Below are 27,795 nucleotides of genomic sequence, written 5' to 3'. Positions count from 1 at the left end.
TTGCCACCATTCCCATGTTATGTGAGGCAAATTAGGCGTCTCATGTATTAAATTTAATTATATGTATTTCATTTACTTTTGACATAGTATTTTATAATTTAATTCAACTCAATATATATTTTCTATTTCTCAAAATAAATATTATTTAATTAATTAAATTAATTTTTCCACTAAATAATTTTATCAATCAATTTTAATTCCGTTAAAGTCATGACAATTTTACCATAAAAGAATATATGAGAAAATATATTTAATATCAATACTCAACAAATTCATAGTGACTAATTAATTTAATTCTATTTTCTAACTTCAATTATTTAATTTTAATTAATTAAATAATAATTTGAATATCTTAAATTAATTTTCAAGTCATTTCTATGCTTAATGAGAAAACACATTCATTTGTGAATGTGACCCAGTTCTCTAACTTCATCATTTCCATTCATTTTTGTTCATTTGATTTTACATGCAATTCATTTCTAATTTCTACGAGCAAGTAGAGGAACCGATTGGATATATATAATTAGGACTCAAATAATTTATAATGAAGTTTTAGCTTTTCACCTATTAATTATAATCTTATTCGATCACAAAATCATTCCATTATAGTATTATGACTGAGCTCTCACTAATTACATACCATTACGAAAGTTATTTAATCAACATTCGTCTAATAACCTTGTCATAAGTGTGTTACCCTCATAAGATATCATTAATCTATTTGGGATAAATTCGTTCTCCCAAAATGATCATATTTTATCTCATGATAATAATTATATCTTCTTTCATTAAAAGTTAATTATTATCAAATAGAAAGCAAGTCATTTATAATAACGACAATTAACTCTTGGTCACGTTTAGTTTTCATATATCATGCAATGTCGATGAGAGAATGTCGTTTACCCATTAGTTGAGCTATGAATTTCACTATTATGAACGATGTTACATATTGCAGAAGTTATATACCCAACGCACCAACTTCTGAATCTTTATCTATTTGAAATCAAGATTTTACTTATATTAAATTATACGAGTCACGCATATATAATTCACCATTCACTGAGGATTAAGATATGTCATAATCTGAGCATCACAAGTGAATAAATCCATAAACGGATCTAGAATCTATTCTACTTGAGCCATGTGATCTATACTGTCAGTCCAGTCAGTCACATCTATGTTTTTATCTTCTGGGAATCATCCGCTCCAGTGTTCAACACAAAACATATCCCTAATTAGACTTGATATATAGCATATTAGTTTTTCAATCAGTTTGCTTATTTTCGATTAGACTAAGGACATGTTTAGGTTTATCTATTAATACAAATTGTCTTTCCATATTATGATCCGACAATGTAATATCTCTTAGTATTAGTTAAACATTAGATAATCTATGAGTCAATATTTGCTTCCATTTTGCTTTGCATGCATAAACATTGAGGACGGTATACAAAAAGTATTAGTATAATTAATGGATATTTTTATTACACTAATTTGTTTGAAAAATACAAGTGTACAAAATGAATATACTACACTCAAGGCACCAGGTCCAACAATATATGTTAACACTCGTGTGGTAAAATAATTTAAACAACACTACATGACATGAAAATGATACACTTTACAACATAAAAGCTAGTATCTTTCTATTTGTGGCTCTTAGTAAAGTTGAGACATGACCTAAGTATCTTCAGTAAAAGCTTTGAAAATGAAATCTCGAAATCGCTTAGAATACAGTTTAGGATCCACGGCTGATATAGAAGTAGGATCGTATTGAATTGATTTATATGCATGTTCAAGCTTCTTGGTAATGTCATAATCTTGAAGTATGTCTATAATGCCGAAGGACAATATAACTTTATAATACTCCCCAGTTTGTTCTCCTACAAGTTGTAACTCACATTCAGGCTTTCTTATAGTTCTTTCTACTCGTGCTGGCATATTGGCTCCCAACACCATGTTAGCTTGCCTGCAAATGTTGGTTTGGTTTTTAATATCAAAATCCTAAATCTTAATATAATAATCATTTGCCTAAACAAGCAGAAGCCATGGTCGCTAAAGAGGCTAGCTCAAGTAACACCATGGTTCCTTCAGATCCTTTTTATGTTAAAGGTCTCAAGTTCGAGCCTAGCCTTAAGCTTGCTTTGCAGCAACCACAGTTTTTACGTTTTAAGGCATCAAAAGGTACTCCCACTTTATGAATCATTAGGAATTTCGATAAAGTAAGGAGACAAAACTCCGATCGAGGACAATATTAAACTTGTTAAGAGTCCAACTCTCAAAAAATTGTACGAGTTCCTATCTGAAGGGTACATTATATGATTGAAATAAAAATATAAGACTATATTTATGTGTAGAGACATTTCACCTTTCAAGGTCTAGTAGAAGTTGATCAGAAGTTGATCTAGAATGAAGACTACTTGATTCATTCCTAGGATCGCCTACAACAAAGAAAACAAAATTTTGTTAATTAAAATAAAAAATTGGTTTAGTGCATTATTTGGGGCTTGAATTCGACAATCATTCGCATATTAGAGCTTGAATTCTTTTTTTTTTCCAATTTAGGGCATATTTAATAAATCATTGAAAATTTTCATTTCATTAACTCACACACTCATGGAAGGAGCATACCCACACCACACATGCACACATTATATTCAAAGGGAGCTACCTAAATAAAGGCTTGCCACTACTCCCTCGAAGGTTTGAACCCAAGCAAGTTCTATAGGTAAACCCTTAGCCACCAGGCCAATCAAGGGCGTTCACCAAATTTAATATTTTCAATGTGTTTTGTAATATTTTAATATTTTACTAAATATAAAATTTTCAACAAAAAAAGTTTAATAAAATAAGTAGGTAACTAGTGCTTATCCATTTATGTAGAAAATATTAAATTAATTCTATTTTATTAAAATTTGAAATAAAGTATATTTTTTAAAAATATTCAAATAACTTATTTATATTTTATCCAAAATAATATAACATATTATATTAATAAAAACTGAGAAATATTATATTAACAAGACTAAATTATAAAACAATTATCTTTCAAAAATCAAGATTTATTTTATCAAACAACATAATTATATTATGTGTTTAAAATTTTGTGGTAAAAATGTAGTATTAATTTTTTAATGCTTAAATTTTTAGTTTATCAAAGACACTGTTAGTTCCTGAACATGACAATTATTCCCACATTGAGGCCTGAACTAAGTAACTATTCACACATCGGGCCCTAAAAATTTTTTTTCCTCTAAGTTAGTACCTGAACTTGACAATTGTTTTTACATTAGGACATAAACTTGTTTTTGTCCAACCTTTTTTAATGAAATATTAAAGACTAACTTAAAAAAAAAATTCAAACCTTATCTGGAAGCAATTGCCAAATTTAGGGACTAACTTAAAAAAAATAAATTTGAATGCAAAAACAATTACCAAATTTAAGTCTATAGGTCAATAACCTTAAAAGAGTTTCTAGCGGAGAAAGTAGGTACTAAGCTTCAAATACTTTAGAAAAAGATGAAAGATGATGAGATAAGAGTACGTTTTTCACATGGAATTAGCTCTCCATTACTTGAAATTTCTCTGAAGTGAAGTCCCACCAAAAGACTGTAGTCCATTGTTCTAACTTGTTCAAGAAACTCACAATCCCTATTTATTTGCCTGTGAAAGGGTTTATCGAAAAACAAAATAAGAAAATGTGTTTAAATCAAAGGCTTTTGAAGGAAATTTGAAAAAATATATTTGATGCATTGACATCGTGTTGCTATATAGTTCATAAACATGTTTAATTACTAAATGTTAAAAGAAACAAAACATAAAACATAAAAGCAAAACTTATGTTTTACCAACAAAACTTATGAAACCAAGCTTTCTGCAGTTTGAATATGAAGTTCAAATCAAGATCTTTAAGTATAGTTGTACTATTGATCTCGGATTCAGGCTTATTTGTTACACGCCCTAATGAAGATCCTTTTAAGTCAAAGCGTGTGTGAATCGTATATTCGGAGCGTAAGAGATTCCCCATGATAATGAACCGCACCTGAATTATCAATCGCTTTTAATAATTTTGGAGTTGATCTTTATATACATAGATGATACTTAGAGGGCAAAAAAACTATGAAGGCGTTTGTATTAGGTATCAAATTATATTTTGTCCTTTTTATTCAAAAAATAGGTAAATTAATACCTGTACATTAGATTAAAGAACAAATCGGTAATTTCTGTTAAAAAATTCACTCATTTCTACTATTAAAATCTGGCATAATTAACAGAATGATCAAAAAATGGCACATACATGCCACGTGTACATCATGCTTTTGCATAGGGACTAGTTTTTAACAGTAGAAATGGATAAAAATTTTAACAAAATGGCCAATTTCTTCTTTAATTTAACGTATAATAACTAATTTACCCATTTTTTAAAATAGAGAAAGTAAAATATAATTCAACTCTTGGTACAAGTACTTTGTACTTTTGGCTGGTTAGAGTGCATGAAAATATTATATACTAACCTTTCTTTGTATGGCACCGGTTACCTTTACACAGTGCAAGCCATAATATTTTATGACTAAACTGTTTTCGAAAGATCGAACATGGTTATAATAGGCTGCAAGCATCTTTAAAAATACCTACACAACAAAAATCCTTCGATTATTACAAAAACCTAAACATTGCCTTGAAACTAAAATAGGGTCTGAAGACGCAAAGTAAGCTCACTTTGACTTCTGCTTTTTTCATGGTTTTGATCATGTATATGTCATCATCAGTCAAGTAAAAAAAGCTACCACTTTTGCCTGGGGAAGATAGCTCCCTTAGTGCATCATTTCCACAAATAGATAGCATGTAATCTGCAGGGTCCACCTTGAATAGTTTCCTCAATGACCTTTACACAAATAAATGGGATTAGGTATGGTAAAAATATTAGGAAACGATTGTATTAGAGAAAATTTTGTTCACTCTACTTATAAAATAGTTAAATTAATCCTTATATATGTTGTTCATTTATTTTTATTATTAAAAACTGGTCTCTGTATAATAGAGTGAGGTATGCGTGGCATACCACATTTAGCTAAACCAGTTTTTAACAATAAAAATAGATTAATTTACTCTTTAATTCAACTTACAAGGATTAATTTACCCTTTTTTTTAATTTAACTTTCGTAATACTTTTACCTATATCTTTTATTTGAAAGTTTTTGCATGTTTCATGCAAAGTTGATGTTGCATGTTGTGATCATGATGAGAAAAGTATATAATATATATTCGTATATTATGTTACCTGAAAACAACTGGAGTATAATCTTTCCATTTGAATTCACAAGATTGATGTGGTGGAGTATATTTACTACCTTCCGGTGGAAACCTTGTCCAAATTTTCTCTTTAGGGTCAAAAGCCGAAGCCTTAAGATCAAGACTTGTAGGTGGTGCAGGTCTTCCTACTGAATGCCTATGTCCAAATAAATAATAATATGTGAGAAAAACTCCATTCTTTTTTTCATTATAGCATACAAGTATCAGAGCTTAAAGAATGTTACCTTATTCCCAATTGCAAGTTGAGCATAAGTTCATAGTTCTTATGTCCTACAGATATTTTTTCACCTTGCCTATTACCAGGCTTAGGTACCTTCAATGGTAATAGAGGGTTGAACTTATAATTTGATTCTGCAGGATTTACACCATAGAACTCACAATCCAATTGTCTACTCATTTCAAAACTATTGAAATCATTATCATTTTCGCCCCATAGATTCATTTTATCAAATGGTCTTTCTAAGACTAAGCTTCCTCTTCCATCAATCGACGGTCTCCTCGATTTCTCCGCGTTGTTAGACGAATACGATATCGCTAATTTCTTTTGTGATGGCAAGATTGGTACCTTTTCACCAGGGGAAATTTTGCAGTCAGCTAATTGGTTATACACAATTTTAGGATCCCATTCAACATCATTTGAAGAAGATTCTGATGGATGATATGTACCATTTTGTTCATTTTCTTCTTTACTCCAATATCCAACATAAAAACTCCCATCAGACAATTGGTATGTACCATTACCTTTCGGCATACCATCTTCCCAACATCCATCATACTGATCGCCATTAATCCATACAAAACACCCATTACCATGAATCACCCCATTCTTCCATTCACCATCATAATGATTCTTGTTATGCCATTGGTATTTCCCGATTCCATATCGTAAACCACGGCGCCATTCACCTTCGTACCAATCGCCATTAGCATAATACTCAATGCCATTACCATGTTTCAAGTTCATTACCCATTGTCCTTTATAAGTATCCCCATTCGATCCAACATATGTACCAGTACCATCCATGTACCCACTTTTGAACTCACCTTCATATGTAGCACCAGATGGCCATCGAAACCTTCCTCTCCCCATAGTTTTGCCTTTATGCCATTCTCCTACATACATGCATCCATCAATCCAATAATATTTGCCTTGACCTTCAGGGAAATTATCACACCATTGACCTTTATAATACTCCCCATTAGGTAGAATTTTCTCTGTGAAGTATGCTGCCTCAGAGATGGTGCAATTTTTATCATTGTCTTGAACAGCATTGATGCTGGTGGTGGTGGTGGTGGTGGTGGTGTTAGTAGCTGTTGCATTTGCTAAAGCTATTGTACCAAAAATGCTATTTGCACGTTTCTTTGCTGCATGTGTTTTGCGCAAAGTGGCCTCCCATGCCCTTGAAACAGTACTATTCTCCTTGTTCAACATGTTCATCATGGTTGCTATTGAATGAAGATGTCATACTATTGTGGTTTCTTCAATGATACGAAAAGAACTAATAATCCTAAAAAGAAGGAAAAAAATGATGAAGAGAAGTGTGAAAAGAGCAAAATTCTATGAATCTTACAATGTTTTTCTCTCAATTTTTCATTGTTTTTCAATGAAATGAAGCGAAAAAAACGATTGACCAAAAATTTTCCTCCATTTTTTCTCTACCTCATAAAATAAGATTCAATTTTATGAATCATTCATTTTTTTAAGGCTAAATATTGAAAGTCACTACTAATTTAACATGCATGGGTCTTTATTTCTGTTGTTCCAAGTGCAATTCAACCAACTTTCTATTGAATGGTTGACAGGTTACAAACAAAACTTGGGTATATGCTGAGTGAAGCAAGCAGAATTATGGGGTAGATGGGATGGCTACAAGAAGATGATTATTGAGTGTGACAATCCTTGTATTTGGTTGGAAATATTACAAGATTAAAAAGATGAGGATACGATCACCCACTTACAACTATATGTGGAATGTCTTGTATTGTAATGAGTTTGATTTCTCTTACACTCGGACCGAGCCATTATTATAGTAGTAATGTCCATTAATTGATAACACTTTGTCTATGATTTCCAACCTGTCTAATGAAGGTAAGTGAGGACTGTAATTTTCTCCTTTGTGTGATTAAAAAGGTGACTTCTTCATCTCTCTGACTTTTGGAAGGACTAATGAAAATGAAAAAAAAAAACAAGTTTTATTATTTTTAGAGTTACTTTAAAAAATAGTTCTACCGAATTTTATAAAATACATATATTCCTCCTCCTCTTCTTACCTTCAAAATCGAAGAACAAGTTTCTTTTATTTGGTTTTGTGCCAATAATCCCTGTACTCTTTTAAATATACATTTTTGGTACTTAATTTCTTGATATTTTGTACAATTAGACACTTGAACTTAGTTTTAAGATTTAAATTAATACCTAAAGCTTATTTTAATCCAATTAAATAACTAAACTCGACTTTTTGGTTCAAATTGGTACTTGAAATTGGTCTTTTGTCGAAATTATTACTTATTATAAATGATTTATTTGAACCAATTTGAACTATAAAACTAAGTTTAGGTACTAATTTGAACCAAAAATTAAGTTTCAGTACCTAATTGGGTTGAAAAAAGTTTAGGTATTAAATTAAACTTTGAAACTAAATTTCAATACCAAAATGTATATTTTCCTTTTTAAAATCCTAATTTCAATTCAAAGGTTGACGGAATCCATTTCTTTGTTAATATAAATTACATGGGATTTGTTTGTACCTCATAAAATAATTGAATGAAAGTTTATTGTTAAGGCAATAATTATATTTCCTTGGAAGTAAAAAGAATTTTAGTTCTTGTGTTCGATTGATAAAATATAATTACATAGAAATTTTGTAATTTATATTTGATAGTAAAATTGTAATAATAGAACTACATACTTTAAATCCTAAAATATATATTAATTATCATAAAATTATCAATAATATTTTAGAAAAAATTATAAACAAATAACAAAATAGGTCGGACAATATTAAGGGTGAATTGATATTTCAAAAGAGTAAGAAAAAAGGTTGACACAATTATTTATAGTGGTTCGTCCACAATTACCTATTCCACTATTTTGATATATTAAAAGACTAGAAGTTGTTAGGAGAAAAAACTAAGAATATGTGAAAAGGTATTTAGGTCAAGTGTAGGCACAACCTCAAACAGAAATTTACACAGGTAAATAGAGCATTTGGGAAAAGTGAAGGGCAGCAATAACATGCTTATTGAAATATATAGCATAGGTTGATACAAATGCCTAAACAAGAAAACCAAACTACAACACCATAATACCATCATCTCAGTGAACATAATTGCAAGGTCCTTCACACCTTTCACCACCCACCACAACACTATCAATCAAACAACATTTTGGAGTTTGCTTCCATTGTTAACCCACTCATGACTTACCTTAATTTCATTCTTGTGGATGTGAAGCAAATCTTTGATTCAGTTATTAATGTTGTTTGGGTTTTGAGTCTCCAACCAAATCAAATTTGAAGTCTAAAAAGTTAACATTGTTGTTTTTTTTAAAAACCCTAATTTCTTCTCTCTTTTTTTGTTTATGTTTCTAAAGTCTCAATTATTAATATCTTCAATTACCATAGTTGCTATTGCAAAATTTATAATATTGTTCAAAATATGCTTTCCAAAAGAACTTTGCTATAACATTTTTCTTGTTAAAGGATGTAGAATGTGGAGGGATTGAATTCGAAATTGACATAACAAAAATCTTTTGACATTACACAGCTCAATTAACATAAGTTTATTGTATAAAAAAAAAAACAGTTTGCTTAGCACTAGATTTCGACTACCAAAAAGAGTTTTGAAACAGTCAAAGCAAAGCTGAATTAGTATTGACCAAACAAAATCGATCAATTGGATCAGTTGAAATGATAATCAGTCAAGACACGGGTCCAATGAGGTGTAAAACTAATTTATCTATAAATCGATATAAATCAATTGAATTGAATTTCGTATATTTTTTAATACTATTTTTAAATTTTGTAACAGTTTATTTGCTTTGAATCACCCAAACCGATCCCATCAATAACCATTGACTTGACCACTTCAACTACCCAAACAATTTTGGGCCTAACAAATTCTAACTTGTTTCCAACCTTTTAAATTACATTGGAAAATGGAATCAAGTATCCACTTGAGATTACCTAGCTTTGAGATTCTGAGACCAAGTTTTTCAGGTATTTTAGAGGAAACTACAAAATAACAGAACATTAAAGATTTGCTTCGTAAAAATAATAATAATTTGATAGAAAAATAATTATGAAATATAACCGGTGCATTTACAAATCTCTTTTTCTCTATCCTACCAAGCACAGCCTAATTCGATTTCTTATTTTAGGATGACAAATACAAGTGCATTCATTCTCTGGTTAACACAAATCCCAACTCAAACCCATTAAAACCATTTATCAAAGGTAAGCAAGCATGAACCACTACAATAATCGTTAACAGAGATGGCATATAAAGAAAAGGTGGAACTGACCCGTGCAAATGCAGCATAGTAACCGACCATTCTAGATTTCGTTTGGCAATACATATGGGGCAGGCATCCAACGGTTCTCTGGACCATATTACTTTAATACTTTATCGATCCATTAATTTGAGAAGGATGGCCTACAAAGCAATCAAAGCACCGAGATCACTGACTTTGAAACCGAAGATGAATTCTCAATGTATTCTAAGGCACATGTGATCCAGTTTATGTAATAAATGTTTTCGAAAGCTTATGCATGTCAAAAAGAAATTATGATGATAGTAACTTACAGGACACTGCTGGTATGACTTCAGCCCCTGATGTAGTTCAGCTGATGAAATTAGAAGCTTTACAGGACGAAATTCAACAGATTGATTGTGCCCTTTGTTGTCTATAAAACTAATCAATTGACATTGTAGAAGGTGTTCAAATGCCTGCAAAAATTAGAGTGGAATGCCATCAAATGCATTGCATGAGATTAAGTGTTAAGAATACCAACTTTTCCACTTAGAAGCTTGTTTAAGAGAATTATACACACCCGTAAACAAACATTTGCTGCGTAGTAGTCAGAAGTTTGGAATGAATCATGTATGCTCTTGTATTCTGACATAATGGAAAATGTGCAAGTAAATAATACCTTAATGGTAGTATTTTTTAAAAAAATTAAAGTAAAAAGACCTCTCCAGTCCCTCTCAATTTCAAAATTGAGCAAATTAGTCCCTCTCGAAAAAATTGGAGCAATTTAATCCCTTTCAATTTCAAAAGAAAGCAATTAAGGACTATTAATCACGGCATCAGTGTCTTCCATCAATGTACATCATTTTGATTGGTATAATAACAAATTTAGTTTTCAATTTTTATATATTGTCATTTTGGCCTTAATTCTGAAAATTTCAACAAATTCAGCCTCAACATTTACACAAATGTTGCGGGATAAATTTGTTAAACTAGGACCAAATTGACAGAATGTATAAACATTGAGAGCTATATTTGTTATTATACCAATCAAATTCATGTACAATTGATGAAAAACATTATCGTGATTGTTCTTAGTTCCTCACTTTCGAAATTAACAAGGATTAAATTGCTTTGATTTTTTTTTAGAGGGACCAATTTGCTCAATTTCAAAATTGAGAGGAACTGAAGAGGTCCTTTTACCAAAAAAATAATAGTAATAACAATGAAAGTAGTGAAATGAACCTGTCATAACAGAATAGAAGTTATAAGAGGTCTGCTCCTTAACTTCCAACCTTTTCATGCATACCATCATATAGAGTTCCAATACAGAGCAATCTGCTTTACACAATTTCAAAGATTGTTATGTTTCTAATAAAATTAAATAAATCAAAGATGGATAATTTCTCATCTACTTGTCATGCTTTATCTTACCCTGATTTTGCAACTAAAACTGCACAGCGATATGGCATTGCTTTTAAAATTGCTTCAGATCTTACTTGTGTCATGTGAAAATAGAACGTCCATAATGGCAATGTATCGCAAAGAAAAGAGAGAAAAATAGAACACACTTATTTTTACGTGGAAACACTTTCAGGAAGAACCACGGGCAGAGGAGAAGAAAATTTACTATGTCGAATTCGAATGATACAAGAGGAGTACAAACTGCGTCTATTCATAGGTTTAAAAAACCTTATTCTAATCAACATCTAATAGAAGTAATGCCACAAATCCCCCTATCTTGCCACTCATATTTTATTTTTAACATGACTTTGGGGCACACAACTCTAGCATGTCAAATGTTAGAAATTTAAATTGTCAACTACATTTAAAGATGCCCCATGTATTTTAATAATACTTATATCAGTTTGCACCAATTATCTGTTCAAAACCATCAATACTCTATACAATGATGTAAGACTTTCAAAGAGTTAGCTAACTAAGATTAATTAATGAAATACTAAAGCATTGCAACAATACTCCACCAAAAATCATCAACGTGACACAAAATGCCCAATGGAAGTTGAAGCCATTTGAAGGATTTCAGATGATTATTTTTTACAAGATAATGTTCTCTTTGAACATCTAAACATAAAAACCCGAGAAACAACAATCTAAAAGTTGGGAATTTCAGCATGAAAAAAAAATGACCAGGAAGTCTGAGATGAAGCTTGCGACAGATGACAGTTTGCTTTAACTTTTCACAAATCCAACAAAAGTCTTACAAGGTAGTCATTGTCCATTGTACTTGATTACAAGTTTCAGTAGATTATTCACATGAAAAAGTTGGAGAAAAACTAAATTTTATACTAGATTAGCTTTACTATTAAGAAACAAATTTGAGACAATTTGACCTTATGAAAAGCGTGCTACTCTCAAGCAGGAGTTATTAAATATTCCTATATGCAAAAAAAAAAAAAAATGAAATACAGTACCAAATAGAGAGGAAAGCATATTTAAGTCCTCGTACCTCTTATGCTTTCCAACTTTAGCTGCCTCTGGTTGCTGGAAAGTGCAGTTTTGAAGTTCCCAAGTGAAAGGAACCCAGCATTCAAATCCATATAAGAAACAGCTTGAAATCTAGAATCAATTCAATATTCATATTAGCTTATCATAAAACATTGTAATTCTAGTAGCTTATGTTTATATAAAAGCCTGTATTTCCAGATGCAAGAAGCAACACTTACAGAAACCTAACCAGATGACCAATTGTGAAATTGAAACTCAAATAGGTATCAATCAGTTCTTTGAATCTCTCATCTGATAAAATTTTCTGTAAGATGTCAAGGAATTCATCACTCAGTCTGGAAGAACAGATCCTTGGAAATATACAAGTAAAATATGTGTAATCTTAGGTGCATAAACATTTAAGTATCAACATATAGTTAAAATTAATTAATCTTTACAAATTATGTATCCAAAATTGTAAAGCACCTTAGGAGCATGCATAAATATTTAATGTATGCTTTTATTTATATATATAACAAAGGGAAGCCTAAATTCAAAGGTTCTGCACCTAAAGGTCATATATATTCAACCTTATCCCCACTTGTTTTACTGTTTTCTAGATATAAAATATAACAAAGACAATAAAATCTATCAGGCTGTAGTGTTTTATTGTTTTTGATGACTAACTGGAACATGATCTTGTTTAGTTTATGGGAAGACAGATATGAGAAAGCTACAGCATATCGGAGGGAGAAAGGGGAAAAATGATGAATTGGATCAATTCAGGTCAAACTGTGATTTATTTATTGGAAAAAGTAAAATAATTTGTTTGCACAACATGTACTTGTTTCCGACTATAAATTAACTCTCTAATCTGTATACTATAAGGCCATTCCAATATAAGCATTCATTACTAAATTTAGAGAATGTAACTTCTATATTCAGAATTTCATAAGAACAAACCATGAGTATATTATAATTAAGATTCAATTTGTTCTTAAAATGAGGGAATTTGGAAAGTCATTAAAAACATAATCTAACAGCCACTTCAAACTTTTCAAAACAGGTTCTGAAAATCATTGGAAATCTGTTCAGTCATGACCCCCCCTTCTCACCCACCCCCTTCTGTACTATACCATTATCAATTATCCAATCAAAAGAAAGTTTCAGGGAAAGGATACTTTTAGCCTTCCATTAAATTCAGCAGCGTAGTTGTGGGGAAGGCTTGAATCCATCGGCAAGGACAAAATGTGCTCCATGAATCTGCAAGGCCAAATTAGGCATCATCTAATGTAGCTCTTTCTTGAGCATAAGACACAATGATCTCCATGGTTAGACAAAAGAAAAATCACCTTTCTGTATCTTCTTTAGAGGGAGAAAGAAATAGCAGCTTTCTGTGTGAAAAACGAGATCTCACTCTTTTTTCAAGAAGCTGGTCAACATCCTATATGGCATGGACTAACATTTTAGGGCTTAAGGAAGTAAATAAATTATTATTAAGCAAACTGCATCTTTATAAACTAATCTATAGACAGAAGCTAAGCATCAATTCTCTAGTTAGTTTTTATCTTTCAGCAAGTAAAAGAATTTTATACAAAACTCAGCAAAATGAAACAATGAAAGACAAACCATAAATGCTGTAAACAATAAAAATTCAAAAAATAAAAAACTTTAAACACACCAGTCGACAGCTCACACCAATGACAACAGCTTGTGAATTCACGGACTGCATTGCATCTAGCAAGCTATAAAGTAATCTTTGTTTTCCCTACAAAAAAACAATTAGACAAAGAAATTCTGTTTAATTGCTTGATTGAAAATTTTAAAACCTAAATTTTTTTTCCCAAAATAAAATTATTAATATGTTATCTATGGTCCACACCCTGAAAAAAAAGGAGCTTTTACATTTCGCATTATTATATAGAATAATAGAAGATCCTAACCTGAGCAAAAAAATCAAATTCATCAAGCACAAAAATAATCGTTTTATGTGCTAATCCACATTCCCTGTAATGATAGACACTATCAGTTTAAAGATAATTGGAATAGATTTTGTTTCAAGAAAAGGCAAATCAAACGCCCTCACCTTAACATTGCTATCATGAACTGGGAGTTGTCATCAAATGATGCCTACAGAAATCATTTCATAATCAATATAAATTTTAGTTAGAAATGATATTGACCTCAAATAGATATACACAGTACCACTTTCGAGAACAAAAGTTGATGTTCCATGCATAACTGTCGAGCAATTTCCTGAAAGACAAATAACCATTGACAAATAAAAGATAGTATCATGAAAGTTTTAAGACAAACTAATTTAATTGCATGACTTAGTAAAAGCCTTGGAAGAAAACTGATGGTTGAACAAAAAATACGTTAGGTACTATTATTAACAAGTGACAAGTTGCATATGCAGATAATAGAGAAAAAACAGATAAGCTCGGCTAGTAATATCATCTAGCTAACTAGCACAAGACCAGACCTAGTATTTTTTTCAATTCAGTGCAGTTACTATATGCCCGTAACTTGTTGAGCTGCTCACCAATCGTCATTGGATAAATTCCATTTAGATTTCTTCAATGTGTTAATGATTTATTTATGGTCTAGACCTACATATTTTCCATTAGAGAAACTTTTAAAATTAAGTGCATAGTGATATTGCTTATCCACAAACTTGCTAATCATTCAATGTACTAACTTCTCATTGTTGCCTCAGGAAGTAACAATCAAGGATCCATCTATTTTTCAAGAAATTCCCCTATTAATATAGAAGAGTTGTAAGAATATCTCAGGTCTGATAATTTTGTGCAAAAAACTACCCAGTTTTAACTGTGGGTAACACCTTTGCACTGTATAAAAAATGTATGTATCAGTGATTGCACCTGTAGTCCCCAAACTTTGGGAAACATATCATACCAGTTCCAAGAGTTCAAAGGGTCAAATGTTAGTACATATAGTTCTAGCATTACAATTAAACTTCCCTCTAACAATTCTTCTATAAACCAACCACTAATTTCAAGTTCCAACTGCCGACAGCATTGAAAAATAGCATAAGAATTGCTATGTTGAAAATATTTATTTTACAACCACTACTTGAAATGGTGGCCACCAAAACCACTAATGAGCCATGTAGGCCTAGTTTCAAAATTAAACAACCCCTTCCCTCATCAGCTAATATTCCTCTTAACAGACAAAGAAATAAATTTATCTTTTTAAAATTCAATATTTAAAGAGAACCTAAACTATATTTTATAATAAAAAAAAGGAATAAAGAAAAATTTTAAGATTATATTAATTTTACTTTTTCAGAAAATATGTATATTAATAAAAATTTGGATAACAATCTTCTAATACTGCAGTTTAATTAATTTCAAGAAATAATAATAACAATTTCTCCCATTTTTCCTGTTCTTTCCTTTTTCTTTTCTTCTCTTCAATCTCCCTTTGTTCTTTTTGACCAGAGGCCAACAACACAGACTGAAGAGCCTCTTCATTATAAGGATGGAAGTTAATTAAGTGACTTTTTGAACTACTGAATCAACATGAAATGCAACCAAAACTTGGGGAATTGCAGGTGCAATTTTATCTGTTTTATGCATAAAGGATACACTTTACTCAACTAGCAATTTAGTTATATGAAAGCATACTTTCTGCATGAATCAAGTTTAGCATGAGATAAGACCATACACAGTATCACAGGTTTAACATGCATAATGAGAAAAATTAGGGAGTTGATAATTCATGATCATGTAATTCAGTACAACAAAGTATAATGTAGGAGTAGGAAAGTTGTGAGATATCCACCTTAAGTGCACAATTGTCATCACTATGCAGAAGGCCATTCAGTCTAATCTGCATCAATAGTCGAAGACAATATAAGATGAGAACGCATAATATGCGTATAAGTATGTATTTTGAAGCATTGTGGCTTTGCAGTTTAAGGCACTGCAAACAAGAATAAACTGAGCTGGGACTTCTACATATAATCACACAATCATACATACAAGCATAGTTGATTTGATCCATACAGTTTGTTTATGCTCATGGAAATGAAAATACTAGTATGATGCATATGGTCAAGGCACCAGTAAATGAGAAGACTTGCAGTTATTGAAGTGATCCAAAGATTCCTAGTCTACCTAACAAAAAATCCTCTCTCATCACATCCCCTAAAAACATGAATGAAGGGATTAGTTCCAGAAAATAAACAAATTTACCTTAGAATGCATTCCAATGAATATCCAAAACATAATTTCATCAAAATAAAAACTTTAAAATTCATTTCCTCGTTTCCAAAGAAACTAGATCAATTAAACTTTTACCTTATTATCTTTTTTCTCCACTACTACAGCCTCAGGAACAATCTTCCGTAATACTGAAGAAAATAAAATAAAGCAAGAAATTAAGAAGCGTAGCCATACCACTGATATTGCTTCAGGATATTGCTGAAGAAGATCGCTGAGAACAAGTTCCAAAACCTAACAACGCGGAAAAAAAATACAAAGAGAAAATTGTTCGTTTAGAAGAATGAAAGAAAAAATAAATAAAAAGGAGTTTAATCAAAGATGGTGGTATACCGCGACTTTCCCTGACCCACGAGGACCAAGAAGCAGAATCGAATTATTGCATGCTTCCGTAACTGAAGTGGAAATTATAAACTTCAACTTGCTGCGAAAGAGAACAAAAGGAAATTAAGGGGAGAAATATACACATTTATTTAGGAATAAGAAAAAGTCGTTTATTATGTTCATTTTAAGTGAGTGGAAGATGGATAAAATTATAGGGAAAAAAAAAAAGCAGACCTGTAGTTACTGTCAGGAGAATCGGAGAGGGGTCGAAAGATGAAATTAGGGTCAGAGAGACGAGATCTAAGGAGATTTAGAGCTTTCTCAGACGGCTTTTCTTTCTCTTTTTCTCTTCCCATTGGTTTTTTTTCTTTGTAGGTTGAGATTGAGAGAAACCACCGTAGAGCAAAGATATGTATAATTACGAATAACTCCTAAAAAAAGGAGTAAATTAAGGGGAAAATGAGAGACAAAGGCCGTTTGGAACCAACAGCGACGGCGAGGGTCCTGTCTGAGAGATAGTGAGACAAGATGAGTTTAGGCGAGGGAAAGAGAAGTCAAAAGGGGGAAGAAGAATGGATTTCCCGCCACTACTCCAAAATCGTGTCTTGGGCTCCTCCAACTTGCAAAGACAGGTCCAATTTACGGTGTAATAGAATAATAATCTTATAAAATGGTTAATTTCTTAAATTTAAGATTTAATCCTTATATTTCATTCACTTATATACGATACGAGTATATACGAGGGTTCTTTCTCGTGACATGTAGCTTCGTCACCTTAAATTTAATATTTAATCTATATAATTTAATTTTTAATATAATTTAATTATTAATTTTCCGACACGTGATTTTCTCAACTAAACTTTCATTTTTTCATTTTAAAAATGTTAAATTTCACCTCTGATCACTTTAATATACTTAAATTTGATATTTAATTTATATATCTTAATTTTTAATATAAACTAATCTCTATATTTTTATAATATTATTAATTAGTCCAAATCTCGTTACCTTTTTGTTAAAATATTAGGTGGTCATATATAGTTTGAATACCCTAAAAGCTTTAGAGAAGAGTTAAATTTCAGTTTTAGTCTTTTTATTATGTCTAAATTAAAGATTTAATTGCGTCACTTTAATTTTTAATTTTTAATTTAATTTGGATCCTATAGTTTTGTAATGTTATTAATTAGTCCAAATGGTTATTATCATTAATTTCTCAATTAAAACATTATGTAATTATACATAATTTGAATACCTTAAAGGATTTTAGAGACAAATACTTGACTTTTTTTTTCTTTTATGTTTGCCTTACTTCTTATTCTTTTTTTTTTTTTTAAATTTTAGGATGACTTAATTGATTTTTAGAGATTATTTAAAATTCTCAATAAATTATAAATTTCTAACCATGTTTTATAAATATAGAAAACTATATAAAATAACTAAAATGAAAAAATATTAAAATTAAAATTATTATAAAAATTTTAGCCAAAAATTATTAAAATATTATAAAAGTTTTGAAAAGTTTTATAAAACTATTAAAATATTAAATATCATCAAATATCATAAAAATTTAAAAACTACTAAAATTATTAAACATTACAAAATATTATTAATATGTTATGAAATAATGAAAATATTAAATAAATATTATTAAAAACATTAGAAATGGTAGACAATTATATAAAAATAATTAAAATGATAAAATTAATAAAAATATAAAATTTTATTGAGGGTATAAGAAGTTGTAAAAGTTTAAAAAATATATAAGAAAAGAATATTTTTTATTATTCTTGAAGTGTGATGATAATTAGATTTGGATGGAGCGTTGAGTGAAGAGTCGATAAATAATGAAGTTAGTATTTGATGATTTAAGGAGAATGGTGATGATTTACGGAATTATGCGAGATAGCATGTGTGAAAAAATAATTTTTATTAAAAAGTTTTAACAATTATTAAAATATTATAAAAATTCAAAAATTATGAAATATATACAAGTTATTAAAAACAATTAAAATTAAAATTACAACTCTTTTATAAATTTTAATTATTTTAAAAATTTTATATAATTTTAAAAGTCAATTAAGTTCTCTTAAAATAATTAAAATTAATTAAATCCTTGTAAAATATAAAAAATCAATTAAACTTTTCATGTTAATATTTTTCTGCAACAACCATTAATTAATCGTCATATTAAATCGATATTTAACGATACGTCAATATTTTAAAAATGACAAATTAGAAAGCCCAATTAAATGTTATTTTTAAATTAAAAGATTAATTTAGTGCATTTTTTAACTAAGAGCCGAATTAATTTTCGAAATATTCTCGAAGGTTTTAGTACTTTAGCTTTTCTTTTTTCTTCTTAAAATAAAAACTGGTCGAATTTTTTTTTAACGGACGGATTTTTAGGTTCTGTTTATTTGGTCACCTTTATTCTTATATTCCTTATGTACACGACGTCGTTTGAGAATCTATTACTACACATTCCATGTCTTAAAAAACCCTAACTCATTCCGTTCCTCCGCTCTTTCAGGCTGCGACCCCCTTTCTCATTATTCCATTTTTTTCTTTGTTGTCTTTCTTCTTTTTCTTTTATTATTCCCCCTTTCCTTTTCTTTGCTTAGTTCCTCAAAAGTTACTGTTTTTCTTTTAAGAATTTCCCCTTAAGCTGAACTGGTTACTTAGTACTTCTATCTATATGTAATCCTTGGTGCTTTGAATTCCAGCTTAGAGCCAAGGCAAGGTCAGCTTAATTCTTTTTTTTTTGGTCAAAATTCGATTATTTTGCTATTTGGTTTGCGTTTAAGTTTGTTTTTTTCTCTGCAAAATTGTACGGGTAAAAGGTTAAGATTGTGTGTGTTTAATTTTGGGAAGTTTGAATTTAGTGTAGTTTGTTGATTTCATTTTGGGGGTTAGGTTATCTAGAGTTATCGTGATATTTTGGTTGACTTGTTAGAAGTAATTGAAGTGGCGCAGGTGGGAATTTGTTTGTAAAGAGAATAAAAAAGCGGTCTTGGATGATGATTAATGGTTCGTGATTATTGATGGCAGTAGAACGGTGAATTTTGGTGTGCAAAAATGAGAAGAATTTTGTAGCAGCTTTGCTCGAGCTACGTTCCTTTTGTATCCTTTTCCAATCCCAGGTATTTCTTTTTTACTTTTATTTTGATTCTAAACTGTTTATGAGGTTTCTATTAACTGTTTTGTAATAGTTATCGATGATTAACTTCTCTTATATGAGTTTTGTGTTGGCTACCTCTTAATCTCTTTGGTTATTGATAGAAGTTAGAATTGTTTATCATAGGTATATAACTAAGTAGTTTGCATTGAAAATTTGGTGGCTGCGTATAATTCATGGATGTAAGTGTAGTATAGGTAACGTTAGTAATCCTAAGAGGGTTGAGTCCGGGAGTTTATTAGCGTTATGTTGTATTCTTTGTTGCTAATTTGACTTTTGCATTTCTGGGAAAAGAATAGTATTATATTGACTTAAAACATGTTAACTGGCCATGAGGTTGGCCAAGTATGATTACAGATCTGGGATGTCGGGCATATTTTACTGATAAATAGAGGCTGTCTAAGAATGTCGAAATGTTAGTCATCTCCTGTTACACATCGTGAAATGTTCCTATTTAGCTTTTTCTTCTTCGCTGGGTCACGGGCATTGTGCTTTACTTTTTGAAACATATTGCTTCAAATTAGAATAAATGGTTTTGATGACTTATGGATTTCAGTGGTAAAGAGGCAAACACCATTTGCTCTTCTAGAATTTCAAACTTTAGAACCCTTAGGCAATCTCTTGGATTTTGCATTGAGGATGCTATCGATCTTATGCAAAGAATGCAATGGTCTTTAACTTTCTAGTGATGAATAACTCAATGCATTTCATTTTTCATGTCATGGGAAATGAAATTGCATTATGCATTTTAATACTACTTATGAAGAGAATGTGTTGTATTTTATTTTGTTTATAATGTAGCATGGGTGCATTGACATTGAAACCACCTTCTGTTATGAGTAACATGGGTTGGTGAATGATATTCTACTGTTCCTCAACTCTTTATTGCTTGAGGATGTAGGTTGTAATTAGTGCTGGACCATGTCCTCTGCACCTTTTTCAATGCACTATCTGGAATAAATGGTTTTCTTTTCTTTTATGTTCTCTTATTTCAACTCAATGATGTACTTGTCTATAAATATAATTGCAAAAAAGCATAAACCTAAAGGTGAGTTCTGGAAAATGATTCTTATTCTGTATTGTTCATTTTTCTTTGGCAGTGTGTTATTGCTTCTTCTTTTTTTTCTTTTTACTACTGAACCTGGCATCATATTGCATTGTTCATTTTTCTTGTTATGTAATTGAAATGGTTTGCTGATTTAGCATTTTTTTTTCCTTGTCTTTTCATGAGGGATCTTATCATGATATCTATTTTTGATCATTTTTGCCTTTAGATAATCTATTTAATTACATAAAGTCAAGTTCCGAAGCAGTAGCTGATGCCCAGTTTGGTGCTTTAAGCAAGGTAGTTATTTATCTCCTATAAGAAATTGTGTTTATACTTCAAGCTCTCAAACTAAATTTAGCCCCTTAGAGTTATCTCTCCCATTGTGTATATTTGTGTGTAAGACACTTGCGTACACAGATTGTAATATTTCTGCTGCTGTTTTAGGGTCACAGGCTAAACACTACAAAAAGATCCTGCCAAATCTTGTATCTAATTAGCTGGTCAGGAGAATTGGGAGGTTCCAGTATGGCAGATGCCAGCCCCAGGACTGATACTTCAACAGATGACACTGATGAGAAGAATCAAAGGGTAATGCCTCTTGTTCATGCTAGTGTTTAAACCTCTGGTTCTTTGGGTTTTAGTTTTCATTTCATCTAATTGATTCCAAAACTTTACTTTTTCTCTCTGAGAAATAAAAAAGAAAAAAAAAAATCATATGTAGACAAATATGTTGTCCTGGTGAATATGCCTACTGGCTAATAGTGATTGTGAATTCTATATTTTGTGCAGTTTGGAAGAGGTCAAATGAATGCTATTGTGGCTTCTGATTCTAGCGATAGATCAAAAGATAAAACAGATCAGAAGGTCAGGTTCCCTCTTTTTTGTGTTTAGATTGGGTAACGAGAATATTAAATTGTTAAAACAGTTTTATCCGTATACCGTCATATTGATAATCTTATTATTTTCCCTTCTACAGACATTGCGTAGGCTTGCTCAAAATCGTGAGGCTGCAAGAAAAAGCCGGTTAAGGAAAAAGGTTCTGACTTGGTTTAATCATTTACACTTTATCAATGTTTGCATAGGCAGGCATTTATTAAATTCTAAGTTGCAATCATCTATTAAGGTGCAGTATTTTGGTGTCTTATTATAAATTTAGGGATAACTTGTAAAATCCCTTGTAACACCTTGTAGCAATTACACATTTATGTCACATCTCTAAGGCTGATTGATTGTCCTGCTTAAGACATTATAAGAATTGGAAAAACTCCCATAAAAAAAAAGAGTTGGAATAACACTATTGTGTCCACAAAAAGGTTAATTTCCCTAGGGGAGTTTATTGGTTGGAAATATGAAGTAACGATCTTGATCTGATCTTGCATTTTCTTTGAAGTGCCTGTGTGGTGAATATTCAATGTTCATGGATATGGAAGTTTGACCCTTGAAATGCAAGGAAAAACTTACCCCCAAAAAATGTAGAAGCAGCGGTATCTGACCAGAAACAGAGGAGAAAAGTGCAAAACTACGTGTGCTTTTTTGTTTTGCATCTATTGAGCTCAGTTTACCAATTTTATTATTGTATTCCCTGTTTCTTAACCCTTTTCCTTCATTCAAAATCTAGGCATATGTGCAGCAATTGGAGAGTAGCCGACTGAAACTGACTCAACTTGAGCAAGAGCTACAGCGAGCTCGTCAGCAGGTCTGCTACATGTTAATCTTATAGGTTTTATGATGTATCATTTGCAATTGAAAATTTCAGGCTGCAAATGCTGTCTATTATGCCTTACATATCTTCTTTTCACTACTTTCACTATAGGGGATATTCATTTCAAGCTCAGGAGATCAATCTCATTCAATGAGTGGAAATGGTATAAGCTTTGTTAGCCTTTCCTACCGTATACTGTCATGGTTCTTGGAATGCAAGTTCCTTCTATTGCAAGTTGGTTAAAATGTGCTTCGTTACTGTAGCTATTACATTACATGAGTGAATAATATGTACTAGGTATGATAAGTTTTGTTCCGTAAACATGGAAAAGAAGGACCTGTTTCTGCTTGTGTCAGGTGCCTATACCTGAGTATTTAATTCAAGGTTCAGAGGGTTCCTTCACTTTTTAGAACATTGTTATGTATGCCTGGATGCTATTGCTTGGCACAATAAGCTTCCTTGTATGCATTTGTGATTCATTGCTTTTCTGGTTTGGTTCTGTTGAAGAATTTGTTTATTTGCTTTTTTCCTTTGGTTTTCATGGCATATAATGTCTAATATTATTGAATGGTTTTTTTTTTTTTTGGCTTATTGGATTTTGTTCAATGATAAAATTTGGTGTTGTCAGTTATTAAGGTGCCTGTCTAGGCGTTAATGCCCAGTGAGAAGTCAAGATTTCACCTTCAACCTTCTCATGCGAGGCTATTTTTATTGGGCACTCGCCCTAGTGCGCTTTTTTGTGCATTGGGCTTCAACCCTAGGCGGCAAAAAAGCTAGCTCAACTATTTTCTAACTTTTTTTCTTTAAAACCTAAATACCCGCTGAAGTCTACTTTTAACTTTTTATTTTTTTGGTTTTAACATTAATAACTTTATTTCCTGAAGCCGACTTTTAAATTTTAAGTTTCTTTTTTTTTTAACACTCAAAATACCATAATTTTATATTTTATTACTTATAAACCTACTAGTGGTCAAGTTTATTGTGTTAAAACTTTGTTAAATTAGCAAAACTCAAAACTTCAACCTCCTTCAAACCAGTTACAAACACTAGTTACACTACCAAGCAAAGATAAACATGTTTTTACTTTTTCTCAATCTATTCTACCATTTGTTCTTCTTTTAATTCTCTCTTTCTCTATTTTTGATTTTTTTCTTTCTATTGTAATTCTTTTCATTAATTATTAGACTTGAACAATGATTTCAATTTATAAATGAACTATATTGAAATTTATCTTAACTAGTTATTATCTATCATGTTTTACATAATTTTTCACGTACATTTTACACATATTTATTTATATGCAAGCACCTTTATATCACTTAGGCGGGCATTTTTTTGCACCTCAGGCTATAGAGAGGAGTTTGTGCCTTGACTGCGTGTAACGCCCCTGACAACATTAGTTGTCATTGTTTTGCCTTATCCAGAAATAAATTGATTGTTGAAACTTTTTCTAGGAAAAAATAATTTTGCCTTCAATACTTTTGTACTTTATCGCTCTGCGTTTACTCTATTTGCTAATGGTAGTGAGTTTATTTAATTAGTGTTTTTCTTCTCTTCCTTCTTTTTCCCCTTTAAAACAAGACTTAAAAATTTAAAGCTTTTTTATTCTCAAGTTTTTGATCTCTGATCTTCATGGACTGCTGGTGTACAGGTGCACTGGCATTTGACGTTGAATATGCACGGTGGCTAGAGGAGCACAATCGGAAGATAAATGAGTTGAGGACTGCAGTCAATTCACATGCTGGTGATGCAGAACTTCGCATTATTGTGGACAGTGTTACAACGCATTTTGATGACATTTTCAGGCTGAAAGGCACTGCGGCAAAAGCTGATGTTTTCCATATCTTATCAGGAATGTGGAAAACACCAGCAGAGCGGTGTTTTCTGTGGATTGGAGGCTTCCGTTCATCTGAGCTTCTTAAGGTGAGCTCCAGTCTTCTGATACTGAGGACTGTTTTCATGTTACATATGAGGTTTCAATATTTGAGTGTCTCATGAGGGTCTATCAAAATTTACATGTCTTAACTTTGTTGAAGCTAGATCTATGCTAATAATACTAGTGAAAACAGTTCATAGGAATTGAAAAAAAAATCTATATATTGATAGAATTTCGACATCACAAAGAAAGTGATACCAACTTAGTCATGAGATTGTGACAAAAATTCAAATCAAACTATTTTAAAAATTATAAAATATAAGATGCATGTCTTTATGTAAAAATTATCAAATCCAGCTTTCTTTTTCTCTTCCCAAAAGCAATTTTTAAATTTATTTTTTCTTATTACGAAGTATCAGTTTCCCTGCCTGCTAAGTGGATAGATTAGGTAGGCTCATCTTAACACATCAACCATGTACCCATCTAATAATATAACATCAAATCATCATATTTTTGGTATCATATTATTGGATGCGTCTAGTTTATTTCTAACTTGGTGGTTCTTCAACTTGAATATTAAACAAGTTTTTTTGTTATATACTAAGGTTCTGTTCTGTTCTGTTCATATATGTATTTTTCTTTGTCTTTCATTCTCTATTCACTTCTAAATGAATTTCATTTTCTTTTTTGCCAAAAAAAAAAGCATCAACCAAACAACACAGAAGGGAAATATGTAAAGTATTGATTGTTGCTTTTTTCTATTCTACCATTCTCGCTCTGCTTCCTCGAAACTTGTTATAAAGCTCAGGGTGATCCTTTCCCATGCAAAAGAACAATCAAAGCCCTGAAGCAAAATGTCCCCGGAAATGTGATACCCTTAAAAGTGTGATGATTCTTTTGAATGCGCTTTGCGCTTTAGGAGAATTTTCTGCCCATTGACTTTTCCTAGCTTTGAAACTTGGTTTTATGCCTGTTTGGACATTATGTCCTCAGTTAAGATCAAATTCTGAAGTTTGTTTTCGGGCTGTCTGTATCATGGACTACCTTTCCAGTATTTTGCAGCATGACCACCAGTTTTGGGTTTTATGAAACTTTCTAGCTCTCATCTTATAAGTTGTTAAAATACATTCTCAATATGTTATCATCTTTTCCTCATCGGTGTTATTTTTTTTTTTATAATTATTCATAATACTTGAAACTATTTCTGTTAACCAGCAATTGACTCAAACGATCCACTGATGAACCTTTGACCCATGGTCTGAAGCCTTGAACTGGTATTATCTGGTGCGGTTCTGATAATCATGGTGTTCTTTACATTGTTTTATATCTTGATGACCTATGCTGGCTTTTTATTTATTTATTTATTGGAAGCTATGTTGCGTGCTCTATTGACTTCTCTAATCTAAGTTTGTAGATATGTGATTTTTATATTCTTCAAATAGAAGCAATACAATTGCCTAAAACATCGCATGTTTGTTATATTAGATACACCTTCATGGTATTGTGATTGCATGTAATAGATTGTTTCCTTCTTTGTTCTGAGGGACATTCTGATGCATTCATCTTTTCTTCTCTTTCTGGTTTATTGACCATTTCTTAAACGTAATGGATGTTGGCGCAGCTTCTTTCAAATCAATTGGAGCCTCTAACTGAGCAACAGTTTATGGGAATCCAAAAGTTGCAGCAGTCATCACAACAGGCTGAAGATTCATTGTCACAAGGGATGGAAGCATTGCAACAATCTTTGGCTGAGACTTTGGCCAATGGTTCACCTTCTGCCCCTTCTGGATCATCTGGGAATGTGGCAAACTATATGGGTCAAATGGCCATGGCCATGGGAAAGCTAGGAACTCTTGAAGGGTTCCTTCTTCAGGTACTTACATTTTGTGTCCAATATTGACTATGTTTCCAATGTGTGTGTGTTTTTTTTTAATCTCTTTTAGCGTTATGTGATTTGATTCTGTGTTGTGGGAAAAAGGAGGGGATAGAAAAAGAAGGGTATTCTCAACTCGCACATGACATTCTTGATCCTTTTCTTGGTTCTTGTTTTAAACAGTAGGAAACAGTTTTCATGTGTTGATACCTTGTCACAACATTATTAATTTAGGTGTTTGGTTATGTTATGTGTCATTTTATTATGATAGTCTCAACTGGGGAAGGCCTTGTGTTGATACCTTCTCCAGACCCTGCTTATAACAGAAGCATTGTGTTTTGGGTATGACCTTTTAGTCTCGAGAGTAGTTAAAATAAAAAGGAAGTTAATGTGAATAATACTTCATTTAATCTTCTTTGTTTCTGGATCATTGAAGATGGTATGATGCATCCGAATTTTACAGCTTGTAAAAATTTGGGAACCATGTCGTATGCATTTTTTTTTGTGTATGAAATTTTGTAAAACCCATATATTTGGTTTAGTTTTATATTCTTGTCAATTGATTTTTCCAGGTTAATTGCTAGGTTAATAATTTGTTCTCTTTTTTACCATATCAGGCTGATAATCTGCGTCAACAAACACTGCAACAAATGCATCGAATTTTGACAACTAGGCAATCAGCTCGGGCTCTTCTTGCCATAAATGATTATTTTTCTCGGCTTCGAGCTCTCAGTTCTCTTTGGCTGGCTCGGCCCCGGGAGTGAGAAATCTGGTCCTCTTCAAGCCAATTGACTGTCATTTAATCAAATTATATTAGTGTCCTTGGAGCAATGCAAATGCAATGATTGTAGGGTAGAATGCTGCTGTTGTTCTTCCACTTTCGAGTCGGACATTCATTCAGGATACAGGTGAGGTCGCTTCTATTGTGTGTAGATTTTCTTTGTATGGACAGAACAAATGCGGGCATGCTGAAATGCTGATTGCTTCTGTTGTAAAACTTTAGCCCCATAATTTGATGGCTTTGATTTTAGAATTAAGAAAGGAAGATAGGGAAATGATATAAATATGTAAACATAGGATACAGATTTCAATTTGTAGATCAAAAAGCAGGATGAAAATAGTTACGTTTTGGGTGTTTGATCTTACAGTCTTTTGCTTTTGCTTGTATAAAGGTTAAACCCTTCCATTGTTGTAATGTAATTGATCATACTATCCCTTGCATTATAATAATCATAGCTGTTTATCTCACGACGTGTGTCGACCTGTACACAAATAAAAGAGAAATTAAGCCCAAAGGAATCAAAATCGCAGTAAAATAAAT

At 31.4% G+C, this 27,795-nt stretch overlaps 3 protein-coding genes across 8 annotated transcripts; 1 reads left to right on the top strand and 2 right to left on the bottom strand.

The window, feature by feature from the left end:
* Positions 1 to 1,459: 1,459 nt before the first annotated feature.
* LOC108462341 (phosphatidylinositol 4-phosphate 5-kinase 4-like) lies at positions 1,460 to 6,975 on the bottom strand. The gene is made up of 8 exons (XM_017762304.2): positions 5,538 to 6,975; positions 5,282 to 5,449; positions 4,720 to 4,885; positions 4,515 to 4,631; positions 3,849 to 4,042; positions 3,545 to 3,663; positions 2,369 to 2,441; positions 1,460 to 1,969 (listed from the first exon to the last, which is right to left on the bottom strand). The coding sequence occupies exons 1-8, from the start codon at positions 6,752 to 6,754 to the stop codon at positions 1,681 to 1,683; spliced, it is 2,343 nt and encodes a 780-aa protein (XP_017617793.1). The 5' UTR covers positions 6,755 to 6,975; the 3' UTR covers positions 1,460 to 1,680.
* Positions 6,976 to 9,570: 2,595 nt separating this feature from the next.
* LOC108463014 (origin of replication complex subunit 4) lies at positions 9,571 to 17,436 on the bottom strand. The gene is made up of 16 exons (XM_017762950.2): positions 17,035 to 17,436; positions 16,810 to 16,900; positions 16,654 to 16,710; positions 16,037 to 16,084; positions 14,435 to 14,485; positions 14,316 to 14,359; positions 14,173 to 14,236; positions 13,911 to 13,997; positions 13,582 to 13,673; positions 13,411 to 13,492; positions 12,469 to 12,554; positions 12,252 to 12,361; positions 11,027 to 11,119; positions 10,365 to 10,429; positions 10,117 to 10,260; positions 9,571 to 9,966 (listed from the first exon to the last, which is right to left on the bottom strand). The coding sequence occupies exons 1-16, from the start codon at positions 17,154 to 17,156 to the stop codon at positions 9,937 to 9,939; spliced, it is 1,266 nt and encodes a 421-aa protein (XP_017618439.1). The 5' UTR covers positions 17,157 to 17,436; the 3' UTR covers positions 9,571 to 9,936.
* Positions 17,437 to 19,246: 1,810 nt separating this feature from the next.
* LOC108464126 (transcription factor TGAL1-like) lies at positions 19,247 to 27,704 on the top strand. 6 transcript variants are annotated; one of them, XM_017764234.2, is made up of 11 exons: positions 19,247 to 19,540; positions 19,852 to 19,940; positions 21,250 to 21,320; positions 21,468 to 21,611; positions 21,813 to 21,887; positions 22,000 to 22,059; positions 22,642 to 22,719; positions 22,837 to 22,888; positions 24,377 to 24,648; positions 26,223 to 26,474; positions 27,092 to 27,704. In XM_017764234.2, exons 4-11 carry the CDS (start codon positions 21,549 to 21,551, stop codon positions 27,236 to 27,238), a joined length of 999 nt encoding a protein of 332 aa, XP_017619723.1. In that variant the 5' UTR covers positions 19,247 to 19,540; positions 19,852 to 19,940; positions 21,250 to 21,320; positions 21,468 to 21,548; the 3' UTR covers positions 27,239 to 27,704. The 6 variants fall into 6 exon arrangements, with proteins under 6 accessions (XP_017619723.1, XP_017619725.1, XP_017619720.1 ...); XM_017764236.2 differs by having other exon boundaries at positions 19,849 to 19,940; XM_017764231.2 differs by having other exon boundaries at positions 19,774 to 19,940.
* Positions 27,705 to 27,795: the final 91 nt, after the last annotated feature.

The sequence above is a fragment of the Gossypium arboreum genome, chromosome 13 (genome assembly GCF_025698485.1).
Source record: "Gossypium arboreum isolate Shixiya-1 chromosome 13, ASM2569848v2, whole genome shotgun sequence".
Lineage (NCBI taxonomy): Eukaryota > Viridiplantae > Streptophyta > Magnoliopsida > Malvales > Malvaceae > Gossypium > Gossypium arboreum.
This window is presented reverse-complemented; position numbering and strand designations above follow the sequence as displayed.